General features: G+C 43.0%; 1 protein-coding gene across 2 annotated transcripts in view; it reads right to left on the bottom strand.

Annotated features, from left to right (window-relative positions):
- Positions 1-688: 688 nt before the first annotated feature.
- The window catches only part of ppil4 (peptidylprolyl isomerase like 4), a 41,983-nt gene continuing 27,931 nt past the window's right edge, over positions 689-14,740 (bottom strand). The window contains exons 10-13 of one of the 2 annotated variants that reach the window (XM_033021836.1): positions 10,345-10,456; positions 8,821-8,917; positions 5,649-5,784; positions 689-3,029 (exon numbers count right to left, since the gene is read on the bottom strand). In XM_033021836.1, the coding sequence (XP_032877727.1) occupies positions 2,796-3,029; positions 5,649-5,784; positions 8,821-8,917; positions 10,345-10,456 (579 nt within the window). In that variant the 3' untranslated portion in view covers positions 689-2,795. The remainder of the gene's footprint in view (positions 3,030-5,648; positions 5,785-8,820; positions 8,918-10,344; positions 10,457-14,740) is intronic. The other variant, XM_033021835.1, reaches the window with a different exon arrangement.

Genomic DNA, 14,740 nt, shown 5'->3' with positions numbered 1-14,740 from the left:
ATAATCTTATGTTTCAATAATATACCCTCTCATCCTTTTAAATTCCAGAGTATACAGGCCCAGCCGCTCCATTCTATCAACATATGATAGTCCCGCCATCCCAGGAATTAACCTTGTGAACCTACGCTGCACAATTGCCTAAGAAAGTTGTGATGCAAGTTACAATGGAATACAAATAGATTAGTGCATGGACAAAGAATATAATATGGGAAAATATTTTGGCAAGAAAAATTAGAAAGCATATTATCCAAATGGTGAAAGATTGCAGAGGGTTCAAGTAACCTAGTGCACAATTTGCAAAACACTTATACAAGTACAATGAATAATTATGAAAGCTAATAAAATTCAATAATTACAGAAGTAGGAAGATTATGCTTCAGACATTGACCGCACATCTGGAGTACTGAGTTCCGTATGGGACTCCTTAAGGAAGGATGTTAATGCATTGGAAGCATTTTAGTAAAGATTTCCTTGACTAATACTCAATGTCTGATTGTCTTATAATTAATTGAACAAGCTAGATGTGTATCCCCTGCATTTAAGGGTAAGAATTATTTGATTTAAACAAACATTGAGGGTCCTCACAGGATAGATTGGATGTGAATGTTATTTTTTAGTGTGAAAATCTCAAACTAGTCACTTTAAAAAATGGTTTCCCATTTAAGACAAATGAGGCATAGGAAAAGCCTTTGAAATTCTCAAAATAAGCAGTGTCTTTTAATATATTTTTATCGCAGAAGTACAATAGTTCTTGATTAGGGGGCAAAGGTTACCATAGGTGGACAGGAATGCAGCCGTTATCTTATTAAATAGTGGTTCCAGTTTAAAGATACAGTCTTCTGCTCCTAATCCCAGTGCTTGAATGGATTCTGGAGTTCTCATATTAAGGCTGGAGTGATTTTACACTTGTCAAAGTTTACAAATCTTGTCCTCTATGAAGAACTCAATTCTTGTTATTTATTAAACAGTGGCGAAGCAGTAGAATTGCTGCCTCCGTGTGCCAGCGACCCAGGTTCAATCCTGACTAGGGGTGTACTTTGTACAGTTTGTGCGTTCAAAAGTCTAAAAACATGTAATAGCTCCATGTAAAAAAAACTCAAGAATCCAAGGATTGCAAATATCAAATCCCTGTTATTCAAAACCAAAGCATTACAATGCAAATAACATAGCACATTTAAATAAAAATGATTTATGGTGCTTAGAATAAGTTTTATCAAGTAAAATTTAACAGGCAGCAGTCACTTACAAAACCTGGTTACATTTAAAATAAGTGTTTTGGATGAGAATTGGGCTCACAAACAACTATCCATAACAAAAATAGGATGCAAAAGAGGCAAATTTGAAAATACAGAGGTTAAGATTTTAAATGGTTGCAAATATAATTCCTGGATGACTTGGTATAAAGCTAGAAAAAAAATTAAATGTTTCTGTGCAAAATGATTTTTATAAAATTAGTTTGATCAACGTCTATCAGACAAAACAGATGATTCAAGTAGATTGCTGATATTGTTTATCCATGCAATCATCTTCATTGACTTGTGCCAAGATCCAAATTCTACTGCAAAACACATAGAATTGTCTGATATAGGGAAAGTATGAAGTGGATAGCCTTTTGCTCTCAAGAGAAACTTGCTTCAACGAGTTGGACATGTCCATGCATTTTAGTTGTAGATGATAGACTGGAAATGGCAGTGAGTTTGGAGAAGACATTTGAAATTGTAACTTAAGTACAAACATCCAAACTGACAAGTACATTGAATGATGGGGGTAGGTTAGTGTGATGTAATTGAGGGGATTAAAATAATTGAGAAAATGATAGTGAGAAACCATTTTGTCTTTTGCCTTTAAACATGAAAGCATCTTTGAATAAGAATAAACTCCACTGGTCCATAAACCACAGAATTATTGCCAAGTAGCCTATTGTATTTGTGTCACTTTGCAAATGAATGCTTGGCCCTCCCTCTATGGTCCCAAGCATACTGATCCTATTTTAAAGGTTAAATGGCCCTAAGGACTTATTATGGTAAAAGATTTAGTGCAGTAAAATTATTACCTTGTTGTTTCCACAATTGAAGAGGGGAACAAAGTACTTTTTTTGTTTTTGAGGAATGGCCATTCAGCCACTCAAATCGGTTTCTGATTTTTCACCCTTAATCTAATAGACTCTTGTTAATTCCCAGAGAGATTACCAAAGATGCAAAAGTACTTGTATGTTGAGGAAAGGGATGCTGCTATGGCAACAATAGTTTTCAAGTGCTCAAATTTTCTCGCATTGAAAGACTTTTGTACTGTTGTACAGAGCAGCAATTACAAAAACATTGCAATGCATACCTAATATATCCACTGAATATTTTGGAAATACAGTACCCAGTAAATACTAACTGCATATACTGCACAATTTGAAATTGATAATTTTGCATAATGGCATTACACTGAGTTTTCTTTATTTTGTTTGTGCCTTTGGAAACAAACTTTTTCCATTTTTGCTTTCCAGGAAATGAGATTGAAATTATTTCAAGAGTGTTTTTGCCATTTCAATTGTGATCCATTTAATCTATTCCAGAATGCTGTACATCTGCTTTACATTTAAAATAATCTGATGTTAAATATATTGTTAAGGATTGATCCATTTGGCCAATGCAGTAACTGATGTGTTCTAAACACCAAGTACAAAATTATTTAAAATGTGAACGCCATTCCTGCATGTTTTATTAACATTTTAAGAATTAAATTTAATTTGACCACAATGCACCAGAAACAGCTATCCATTTGCATTCCCCTCTCTCCAGCCATACTCATTCCATATTCTTAGATTGTTTTGGACTTCTGCTCTTCCTCTCTTCTGTGTCTTCACGATATTTGGACTTCTTCTTACTCTTGCTGTGTTTGTGGTAGTCTCTCTCCTGGGACCCACTTCTGCTTCGGCTCCGATAATGATCACGCTTCTTTTGATCCCTCTTTTTATCCCTGCCGTATTCATCAATGGCATCTGGGCTTTTGTGTTGTTCGAGCTCGCTCTCAGCAGCTGCCTGTCAAGATAGATAAAAGCATTTTTCTGAAGATCCTATGGAACTCTGTCCTGTCACTTCTATAAGGAAATATCAATCAAAATAAACTCACTGAACAAAGAACAAACCTTTATAAAAATACCATTTAAAGTAATGCAATCCTCTTCTAATTTCCACTAAATCTCATTCCAAAATAACTGCTGTTGTACAGTAAATTTTATTTCTTCATCTACTGTGACCACAGATTTAAAAACTTCCTATAGCTGTAGCCCACTTTACCTAATTAGCACATCCTATCCACATTTCCATTTTCTCTGCAAATTTTATACCCTGCAAAATGCCTTTAGCATTTGCAATCCTTTGTTTTAGCTGTCACCATTAACGATCAGTATTGTGTTCAAAAATTCTTATTCTGCTTGTTCCTAACATTTCTCTGCTCTGAATAGTAGCATTCACACTGTTCACACACAATTTTCACACTGGTTTAAAAAAAAACTTAATTTTAATATTCATTTCCTTCACTTTTCTACTATGTGGCCTAATGTTTGTTGCAACTGTGCTTTTAGATTTTAGACTGTTTTACAGTTATAACTTACAGAAACAATCCCTTTGACCCACCATATCCATGCTATTCATCAACGATACGATACTATAAAACTTTATACATCCCTGGAGGGAAATTGGTCTGCCGACAGTCACAACACACAAGGTATACAAAAAATTGAAATTAAAAGTGAAAACAAAAAGATAAAGACAAGCGATTGTTGGCTGCCGTGTGCACAGCGCCTTAACTGGAACAAATGAACACAGACTTATCCCCTGGCCAGAGGATTCTAAACTAGAGTGCCGCCAAACCGGGTCCCCCTTTGTTCGCCCACTGTCCCTCCCACTTCCCTTCTCCCCCACCCCCATCACGCTCATCGACCCAGAGGCCCCACCGAGGCTCCCTTTGCCGCTGAGGCTCTTTTTTACCGCCATCAAAATCTTATACCTTTCTTACCAGCACTTGTGGTTTGTAGGCTTTACATGTTGGCGATTCAAATACATGTCTACATACTAAACAGTTGTGAGCATATCTGTTTCCACAACCTACTCGGGCAGTTGTGTTCCAAACTATCCTCTGAGTTACAAAGTTCTTCCTCGGATCCTCTTACCAGTTATCCTACACTTCAGCTCTGAAAGGTTACCTACCAACCGGCCTATATATGCCCTTCATAAATTTGTGTACCGCCATTAGTCTCCCTCCCAAAGCCCACTTTGGCTCTTCCACTCCAAGAAAAAAAATCTACTCTTCGTAGAAACAAAGGATTGCAGAAACTGGGGAATTTGGAGCAAATCAGTGGGTCAGGCAGCATCTGTGGAGGGAAATGGAAATCAACACTAGAAAAGCATGGGGATTTTGGCAGGAAATTGCACCTGGTAGATGGATCCAGGTTTAGAAAGATGGATAGAGTCAGTCAGGAAGAGATTGAAGATAACAGAGATTGGGGGTAACCAGGCCCTGCAGATGATGGAATATGATGGGAAAGAAAGGTGGAGTAAGGAAAGAAAGGTAGGTAGAATGGGCAGATGAGAGCATTGGGGGGGGGGGGGGGTGTCTGTGGGTGATGGGCAGATGGAGTGGATAGGGAAAGATGTTTGTTGAGAGGGATCAGGGTGTTGTGGGAAAGGAGGATATGAGTGGGAGGATTTTGGTGGCTTGAGGGACAGGGGAAAGAGTATGTTACCTGATGTTAGAGAAATGTATATTTATGCAGTTGGGTTGTGGACGACCAAGGCAAAATATGAAGTGCTGTTCCTCGTGTTTGCGTTTTGCCTCACTGTGGCAATGTGGAAGGCAGAGGACAGGGCAGTGTGTGAATGGGCCAGGGATATCCACCACTATCCACAATCCACCTATAGTATGCCAGTTCTTGCCAACCCAAACTCTTCCTTTGCTAAGCCAGTTCTGAATCCTTACCACCAAATATTGTTACTCCTGTGCATTTTAGTCTTCCAGCCTAACAAGGGGGACTTCATCAAATGTTTCACTAAATTCCATGTCGACAACATCCATCGCCTACCCTTAAACTACAAGAATGATCTTTAAAGACAGTGAAATAAATTATAGGTTATAATAATCATCACAAACAATTAGTGAGTTCAATTCTCTAGACAATAAAAGAGGGAAAATCTATCAATTGGATTTGGCCTGAAGAAGAGGTTTGACAGGGCGAGGAAGATATGGTGTAAAAATTAAAACTACACATCATGGATACACTAATCCAGCAAATAAGAGGAACATCTTCCCCAGATCGGGGCAAGATTACAAAATTTGCTAACCACATGAATTAGTTGAGACAACTAGCCTTGACCATTAGGAGTGTTAAACCAGTACTTGAAGGAGACGGGAACAGGAGAGATGAAGTTAGATGGGAGATTTATGTGGAGCATAAATACCTGCCTAGAACACTTGGGTTCAATATCATGAAGCTATATGGTACACTTTTTCTTTTATAGGTGTTCACATATGAAACTCCACACTAGTGGCACACATTCATAAGTACCAAGCCACTCAATATAATGAGCAATGTCATGTACAATATGTGCACAAAAAGTCTTGACTGGGAACATAAATATATACATCTTAAATTTTGCTACCTTGTATTTTGTTGCCTTCCGCTTGTCACCTCCTTCTTCTGAATGTCGCCGATGCCGTTTTTCCTTGTGGTGTTTCTTGCTATGTCTGTGGCTTCTACTGGCCTCACCCTCATCCAACAACAGCTCATATTTGGAGCTGGGGTTTTTAATGTTAAGGAACAATTGTTATAAGTACTCCTATACATTTCTAAGGTAGAATTTAGTGTTTGATTGAAATCAGGCACTTGTTGATGACGGGGGGAAATCTAGCCCATGTCCTTCAGATCTTCCCATCATGAATTTGCTTTGGTTTCATTCAAAAGTGCTAAATTAGTTTTGTCTGGTGATAATTTTAATATAGGACCATATGACATTTCTGGGATAGTACATTAAACTTTATGATATATATGATCTTTATTAAACCCCACTCTATTTTTCCACATATCATAATATTTGCAATATTAATCTATCCCTGGACTGTTTTACCATGATTTGATTATAACGAATGCTAAAACATCCCAAAGATCAGCTACCCAATGATGAGATCACTGGCCACAACCCACCTAATTCTTACTTCCTGTAACCGTCTGGCTTAAGAAATCTGTGGCAAGATTGAAGTCTAGGAAATCGCGTAAAAACATGATTTTCTAACCAAGAAGAACTGTGCATTTTATAAACTATTTAATGTGGGGTTAAGAGAAGTCCCATGTGTAATGACTCTTGAGTATATGGGTATTTAATTTTTCATTATTTTTGATTACTTTGTTTAATTTAGTGCATTTAAAATAGGAATACTGCAGCTGATCGGGTAAACAGGTGGAGCGGGGGTACACATCCTAATCGGTAGCCCAGTGGTCAGGCTTTCCATTCAGCTTCTCAGCAAGGCGTGGGCTGGGAATCAGAGACAGATTGAAAACAAATTGCCCAGGACAGGAATCATAATTAAAATCAATGTACTGCAGATAGCAAGTCTGAATTTAAAAAACATTCTGTAAATACTGAGGTCAGCAGTTTCCATGAAAGAGAAAAACAGAGTTAACATTTCAGGTTGATGGTTTTTCTGATTACAGGATTTTGATCTGGCACATTAACTCTGTTACTCTCTCCAAATATACTGTCCTATTGAGTATTTTCAATATTCAGGAGGGGCTGCTCCCATCCCCAATCTTTCCAAATAGGCACATGGAAGGATTTTATTCAGATTAGATTATTTTTAAATGTAATAAACAATAAACAAAACCTATAATTGGTGAAAGCCAGTATACCAGTAGGTGCAATAACTGCACAAGCTTCAAATACTCCTTAAAAATATATAATCTCTCATTTTTCATAATTTCCCCACATTTTTAATGCAATTTATTTTTAACTAAAAAGTGGAAAAGTGAAACATCATGGGCCAATCTTTCATTTAAGGTTTTTCAGCACTTAACTGGGTGGAAATTCAGGATTCCTCAATGCAAGCTGCACTGCAGCTTATCATATGTGTTGTGAACCTCTCGTGGAATACAACAGCAGTGAGGAATTGCCACCTCTTTGGCTGAAATTTCAGTTGCCCCACTCAGGCAGAAAGTGGATGGGGACAGAAGAGCCAGTTAGAGGCAATTTCCTTTTGAATTGACTCAAAAACAATTAAAAGTAACCGAGTATGTGAAAGTGTTAGGTGTCTATAGAAACATAGAACATAGAAATTAGGTGCAGGAGTAGGCCATTCGGCCCTTCGAGCCTGCACCGCCATTCAATATGATCATGGCTGATCATCCAACTCAGTATCCCGTACCTGCCTTCTCTCCATACCCTCTGATCCCTTTAGCCACAAGGGCCACATCCAACTCCCTCTTAAATATAGCCAATGAACTGGCCTCAACTATCCTCTGTGGCAGAGAGTTCCAGAGATTCACCACTCTCTGTTTGAAAAAAGTTTTTCTCATCTCGGTTTTAAAGGATTTCCCCCTTATCCTTAAGCTGTGACCCCTTGTCCTGGACCTCCCCAACATCGGGAACAATCTTCCTGCATCTAGCCTGTCCAATCCCTTAAGAATTTTGTAATTTCTATAAGATCCCCTCTCAATCTCCTAAATTCTAGAGAGTACAAACCAAGTCTATCCAGTCTTTCTTCATAAGACAGTCCTGACATCCCAGGAATCAGTCTGGTGAACCTTCTCTGCACTCCCTCTATGGCAATAATGTCCTTCCTCAGATTTGGAGACCAAAACTGTACGCAATACTCCAGGTGTGGTCTCACCAAGACTCTGTACAACTGCAGTAGAGCCTCCATGCTCCTATACTCAAATCCTTTTGCTATGAAAGCTAACATACCATTCGCTTTCTTCACTGCCTGCTGCACCTGCATGCCTACTTTCAATGACTGGTGTACCATGACACCCAGGTCTCGCTGCATCTCCCCTTTTCCTAATCGGCCACCATTTAGATAATAGTCTGCTTTCCTGTTTTTGCCACCAAAATGGATAACCTCACATTTATCCACATTATACTGCATCTACCAAACATTTGCCCACTCACCCAGCCTATCCAAGTCTCCTAGCATCCTCCTCACAGCTAACACTGCCCCCCAGCTTAGTGTCATCTGCAAACTTGGAGATATTGCCTTCAATTCCCTCATCCAGATCATTAATATATATTGTAAATAGCTGGGGTCCCAGCACTGAGCCTTGCGGTACCCCACTAGTCACTGCCCGCCATTGTGAAAAGGACCCGTTTACTCCTACTCTTTGCTTCCTGTTTGCCAGCCAGTTCTCTATCCACATCAATACTGAACCCCCAATGCCATGTGCTTTAAGTTTGTATACTAATCTCTTATATACTTTTTTTTAAATAACATTTGAATGATTCTGAGTGTCAAACATTCCGCCATCTTACTGAGAGCTTTTCTGAGTCCCATTGGGTGTTGAAGTCATTCTGGCCACATGTTCAGAAGGGCCCAGCACCATGTAGTCTTACCAAACAGCTGGGAGTGGCCTGCCAATGGAATATTGTAACTAGGAATACGCTGGACGAAGCAGCGCAATCCAAAAGCAGACAACTAGGGGAAGGGCATTTTTCAGCAACAAAAAAGACGCAACATACAAAGGAAAGCCCAAATATTCATCAAACTGATTAAGTTATTATATCGAACAGTTTTTCAACAATAGTTGTTGGATCATTCTGACATACGGTTGAAACAGCCAAAAGATACTCTTGCTTAAGTTGTGCTTTATCCTTCAGGGAAATATTAGAAGATTTGCCAAGATTCTTCTCATACTCTTTAAAATCCTCCTTGGTATATTTTCCACCTAAGAGGTTAAAGGATTAAAAAAAATAACGAAAAAAACTTTAGCAAGATCATTTCCGAAATATGTTTGTGAAGTTCGCTACGTATGATATGGATGGGGCAATTCTGCAGATTTTAAATCTCAAAGGCATCTGAAGGACGCAGCTGAGGTAAATATTGCAGAATATTTAACAGGAAAAATGGGTAATAGTAGTAGGGGAGTAAGTGCTATTAGCTTTTAATACCATCTGAATTTCCACACTTTAACACGAGTCAAGTGTTTCATTATCATATGTACCGGGTATGGAACAATTACATTTTTACTTGCTGCAGCTTTACAGGCATACTAATGCAATAACACAACAAATAAACATAACACAGTAAATTATCAAATCTACTAGGCAACCAGCCCATAATAATGCAAGGTGTTCAGGAAAGAACTGCAGATGCTGGTTTAAATCGAAGGTAGACACAAAATGCTGGAGTAACTCAGCGGGACAGGCAGCATCTCTGGAGAGAAGGAATAGGTGACGTTTCAGGTCAAGACATTCTTCAGACTGAAGAACCCATACGAAGTCCACAGAAGTTTGTTTCTGAGGTAGGCAGGCATGATATTCACCTCCAGAAAAAAAGTAGGAAGTATTGATAGGGGACGATCAGCCATGATCACAATGAATGGCGGTGCTGGCTCGAAGGGCCGCAAGGCCTCCTCCTGTACCTATTTTCTATGTTTCTATTGGCCGGGGGTCCAGGAGGCCGGCTAGGCCCCCGGCAGGGTCTAGGGGCAGCGCCCCAGTGGGGGTTCAGGGTGGGGGTTCAGGTTCCATGAAGCTCCTGCATTTTCAATAAATTGAAAGTGATTCCCAAGCTTTCTGCTGGCAGTTTACATAACCGAAGCTTAGAATTTTTCTAGCACATAACAAGTAAAATAACCCCAAAAGATAGATATCTCGTGAAATAGACAATAGGTGCAGGAGTATGCCATTCGGCCCTTCGAGCCAGCACCGCCATTCACTGTCATCATGGCTGATCATCCACAATCAGTACCCCGTTCCTGCCTTCTCCCCATATCCCCTGACTCCGCTATCTTTAAGAGCTCTGTCTAACTCTCTCTTGAAAGCCTCCAGAGAATTGGCCTCCACTGCCTTCTGAGGCAGAGAATTCCACAGATTCACAACTGAATCTGTGAAAATGTTTTTCCTAATCTCAGTTCCAAATGGTCTAACCCTTATTCTTAAACTGTGCCCCCTGGTTCTGGACTCTCCCAGCAATGGGAAATTGTTTCCTGCCTCTAGCGTGTCCAAACCCTTAATAATCTTATATGTTTAAAAAAAAATCTTCACAAAAAATGTTACCTGAAATGTCTCTTTGCCTCGCACGGAGATGAAGCATACAAACTTCAAAATGTACTTTTAGGTGCTCTCGAATGTGTTGAACTAATTAACTTACCTTTCCCCTTCCACTGAACCTTAGCAACAGATTGGCTGAAGTCCACGTGGATCCTCCTGTCATCTATCAGCACATTATCCATTTTAAAGTATGCTTTCTCGCAGTCTTCTTGCTGTACAAGTACAGAGAATAGTATAAGATTAATAGTACAGAGGTAGTACAAATACAGAGAAAATCAAAAGTATGTGGCGCCATCATGTGGCCTCGAACCGTCGTTCGTCAAGCTCGAGCGTGGACCTGCCGGGACCAGCAGACGACGGAGCTAGTCTTCACTTCAGTCAACAAGTTAACAAACCTTGCCCTTCTGTACTAATTGTTGAGCTGTATCGTTTAAATATTAAACTGAGTGTCTATACAACACGTGAACCTCTTCAGTGGTGACCCCGACGATCCAAAACAACCTCTTTTGGATTTCATCATGCCTGGAGGAGACAACCCAGATCAGCAGAACGCAGTTTTACTCAAACTCAACATATACGTAGGGATCAAGATGCTCAAGGACACATTCGGTCTCAGCCGCCGCAATAGAGCGGCAAACCTCCTGCACATGGATGGCTTAGGCGACTGCAAACCGTCCGTGCTCATGAACGAAATGCTCACCCTGATGGATGGACACAAGACTTGCCTCCTTTTCAAACAAGTCTTCCTCAAGCAGATGCCAGAGGACATCCGTCTGCTCCTTGCGGATGACGATTTCACCGTCCCCTGAAGGCTGGCAGCCCGTGCGGAAGTGCTGTGGCAGGACAAACAGCAGCGTGGAGCCACCATCAATTGGGTGGTGGCGGTGCCTCGGCAGGTCATACAGGCAGTCCGAGCCTCCACAGAAGGAGCGGCAGTGACTGCGAAGGGCGCTCAGCATCGCCAAGGACTGCTCTCACCCCAACCATGGACTGTTTACCCTCCTACCATCCGAGAGGCGCTACAGGTCTCTCCGTTGCCGGTCCGGCAGGTCCAGGAACAGATTCTTCCCTGCGGCTGTCACACTACTCAACAATGTACCTCGGTGACTGCCAATTACCCCCCCCCCCCGGACACTCCTCCCACAGGAACAACACTATGACTGTATGCATGTAAATAGATATATTTATTGAAATCATACTCTATGTCGCTCTTCCAGGTAGATGCTAACTGCATTTCGTTATCTCTGTACTGTACACTGACAATAACAATTAAAGTTGAATCTGAATCTGAATTTGAATCTGACGTCGGCCACAAACAGCGCCAGCACGGACAAGTGGCAGCCCGTGCGGAAGTGCTGTGGCAGGACAAACAGCACGCACAAACCCCACTTTTTAAGAAGGGAGGGAGAGAGAAAACGGGGAATTACAGACCAGTTAGTCTAACATCAGTAGTGGGGAAACTGCTAGAGTCAGTTATTAAAGATGGGATAGCAGCACATTTGGAAAGTGGTGAAATCATTGGACAAAGTCAGCATGGATTTACAAAAGGTAAATCATGTCTGACGAATCTTATAGAATTTTTCAAGGATGTAACTAGTAGCGTGGATAGGGGAGAACCAGTGGATGTGGTGTATCTGGACTTCCAGAAGGCTTTCGACAAGGTCCCACATAAGAGATTAGTATTACAAACTTAAAGCACACGGCATTGGGGGTTCAGTATTGATGTGGATAGAGAACTGGCTGGCAAACAGGAAGCAAAGAGTAGGAGTAAACAGGTCCTTTTCACAATGGCAGGCAGTGACTAGTGGGGTACCGCAAGGCTCAGTGCTGGGACCCCAGCTATTTACAATATATATTAATGATCTGGATGAGGGAATTGAAGGCAATATCTCCAAGTTTGCGGATGACACTAAGCTGGGGGGCAGTATTAGCATGTGAGGAGGATGCTAGGAGACTGCAAGGTGACTTGGATAGGCTGGGTGAGTGGGCAAATGTTTGGCAGATGCAGTATAATGTGGATAAATGTGAGGTATCCATTTTGGTGGCAAAAACAGGAAAGCAGACTATTATCTAAATGGTGGCCGACTAGGAAAAGGGGAGATGCAGCGAGACCTGGGTGTCATGGTACACCAGTCATTGAAAGTGGGCATGCAGGTGCAGCAGGCAGTGAAGAAAGCGAATGGTATGTTAGCTTTCATAGCAAAAGGATTTGAGTATAGGAGCAGGGAGATTCTACTGCAGTTGTACAGGGTCTTGGTGAGACCACACCTGGAGTATTGCGTACAGTTTTGGTCTCCAAATCTGAGGAAGGACATTATTGCCATAGAGGGAGTGCAGAGAAGGTTCACCAGACTGATTCCTGGGATGTCAGGACTGTCTTATGAAGAAAGACTGGATAGACTTGGTTTATACTCTCTAGAATTTAGGAGATTGAGAGGGGATCTTATAGAAACTTACAAAATTCTTAAGGAGTTGGACAGGCTAGATGCAGGAAGATTGCTCCCGATGTTGGGGAAGTCCAGGACAAGGGGTCACAGCTTAAGGATAAGGGAGAAATCCTTTAAAACTGAGATGAGAAGAACTTTTTTCACACAGAGAGTGGTGAATCTCTGGAACTCCCTGCCACAGAGGGTAGTCGAGGCCAGTTCATTGGCTATATTTAAGAGGGAGTTAGATGTGGCCCTTGTGGCTAAGGGGATCAGAGGGTATGGAGAGAAGGCAGGTACGGGATACTGAGTTGGATGATCAGCCATGATCATATTGAATGGCGGTGCAGGCTCGAAGGGCCGAATGGCCTACTCCTGCACCTAATTTCTATGTTTCTATGGTGCTACTACCACCAAAGGTGGGGCTCCGAGGTGCGCCGATGCCGACCACCCTCCACGCATCCGTGAAACGCCTCGGCTGGTGGGCGGTAGTGGCAACTGCGGCCGGCCAAAAACATCGCCTCCTCTACACCTGGGATAGACATTCAGGGCGGCGTTTTCTCATTGACACGGGAGCGGAGGTCAGTGTTTTTCCCCTCTTGGGCATCAAAGGTGCGTCGAGGAGGGCCTCCCTTGACCACCGCCAACAGCAGCAACCTCAGAACATATGGGGTCCGCACGATCCTCCTCAACTTCAACTGTCGCCTCAAGTGGACCTTTACCATCGCCGACATCTCACGACCGCTGCTGGGTGCCGACTTCCTCCGGGTGCACTCCCTGCTGGAGGATGTGAAATTATGTGACGTTCGAGTCGATCGCCTTGCGCCACGTCGAATTGACTGCGCCCCACCTCGGCTCGGTGATCTTCTCCGACAACGAGTAGGCCAGGATCTTGGCCGAGTTCCCTGACGTCATAACTCCCCAGTTTACAACGGCCAGCCCCAAGCATGGGGTGAAGCACATATGCCCACCACCGGACTGCCACTCCATGCACACGCACGGAGGCTGCTCCCCGACAAGCTCCAACTGGCCAAAGACGAGTTCCGCAAGATGGAGGAAATGGGCATAGTGTGCCGCTCAGACAGCCCATGGGCATCCCCGCTTCACATGGTCCCTAAAGCGTCTGGGGGCTGGAGACCCTGTGAGGACTTCCGCCATCTCAATGAGGTCACAACAGCCGACCGGTACGCTGTCCCTCACATCCAGGACTTCACGGCAAACCTGGAGAGTGTATTTTCGAAGATTGACCGGGTATGCGGCAACCATCAGATTCTGGTCCACCCAGACGACATCTCCAAGACGGCCCTCATCACCCCGTTCGGGCTCTGAGTTCCTGCGCATGCCTTTCGGCCTCAGGCACGCCGCCCAAGCTTTCCAACGGCTGCGGGCTGGACTTCGTGTTCACCTATCTCGACGACATCCTCATCACCAGCCACTCTCGCCAGGAACACGGCGCACACCTCCAGTAGCTCTGCCAGAGGCTCCATGAGCATGGCCTGGCCATCAACCTGGCCAAGTGTCAGTTTGACCTCGATTCCATCAACTTCCTCGGCCACCACATCAACCAGCACGGAGCAGTCCCACTCCCGCTCCCGACCAAGGTCGAGGTTTGCCAAACCTTGTACTGTGAAGGAACTCCAAGAGTTTGTCAGCATGGTCAACTTCTACCAGCGCTAAATGCCAGCAGCCGCCAGGCTCGTGCAAACGCTGGTCAAGGCCCTGGCCAACAAGCTGAAAGAGCTCATTTGGGACGACCGCGTTCGACAACACCAAGGAGGCGCTAGCAAAGGCAACGATGCTGATACGTCCACAGGCCAACGCAGCAACAGCTCTCACGGGCGACGCATCTGGCACAGCCATGGGTGGAGTGCTGGAACAACTGATCAATGGTAGCTGGCAGCCCCTCACCTTTTTCAGTCGTTACCCGAAACGACCCCCCCGAGCAGAAATACAGCGCTTTTGATCAGGAGCTCCCCATGCTCTACCTGGCTTTCCACCATTTCCGCTACTTCGAGGACAGGGATTTCACAGCTTTCACCGACCACAAGCCACTCACGTTTGCCTTTGCCC

The sequence above is a fragment of the Amblyraja radiata genome, chromosome 5, assembly GCF_010909765.2.
Source record: "Amblyraja radiata isolate CabotCenter1 chromosome 5, sAmbRad1.1.pri, whole genome shotgun sequence".
Lineage (NCBI taxonomy): Eukaryota > Metazoa > Chordata > Chondrichthyes > Rajiformes > Rajidae > Amblyraja > Amblyraja radiata.
The sequence above is the reverse complement of the archived record's forward strand: the minus strand, read 5'-3'. Positions and strand labels throughout refer to the sequence as shown.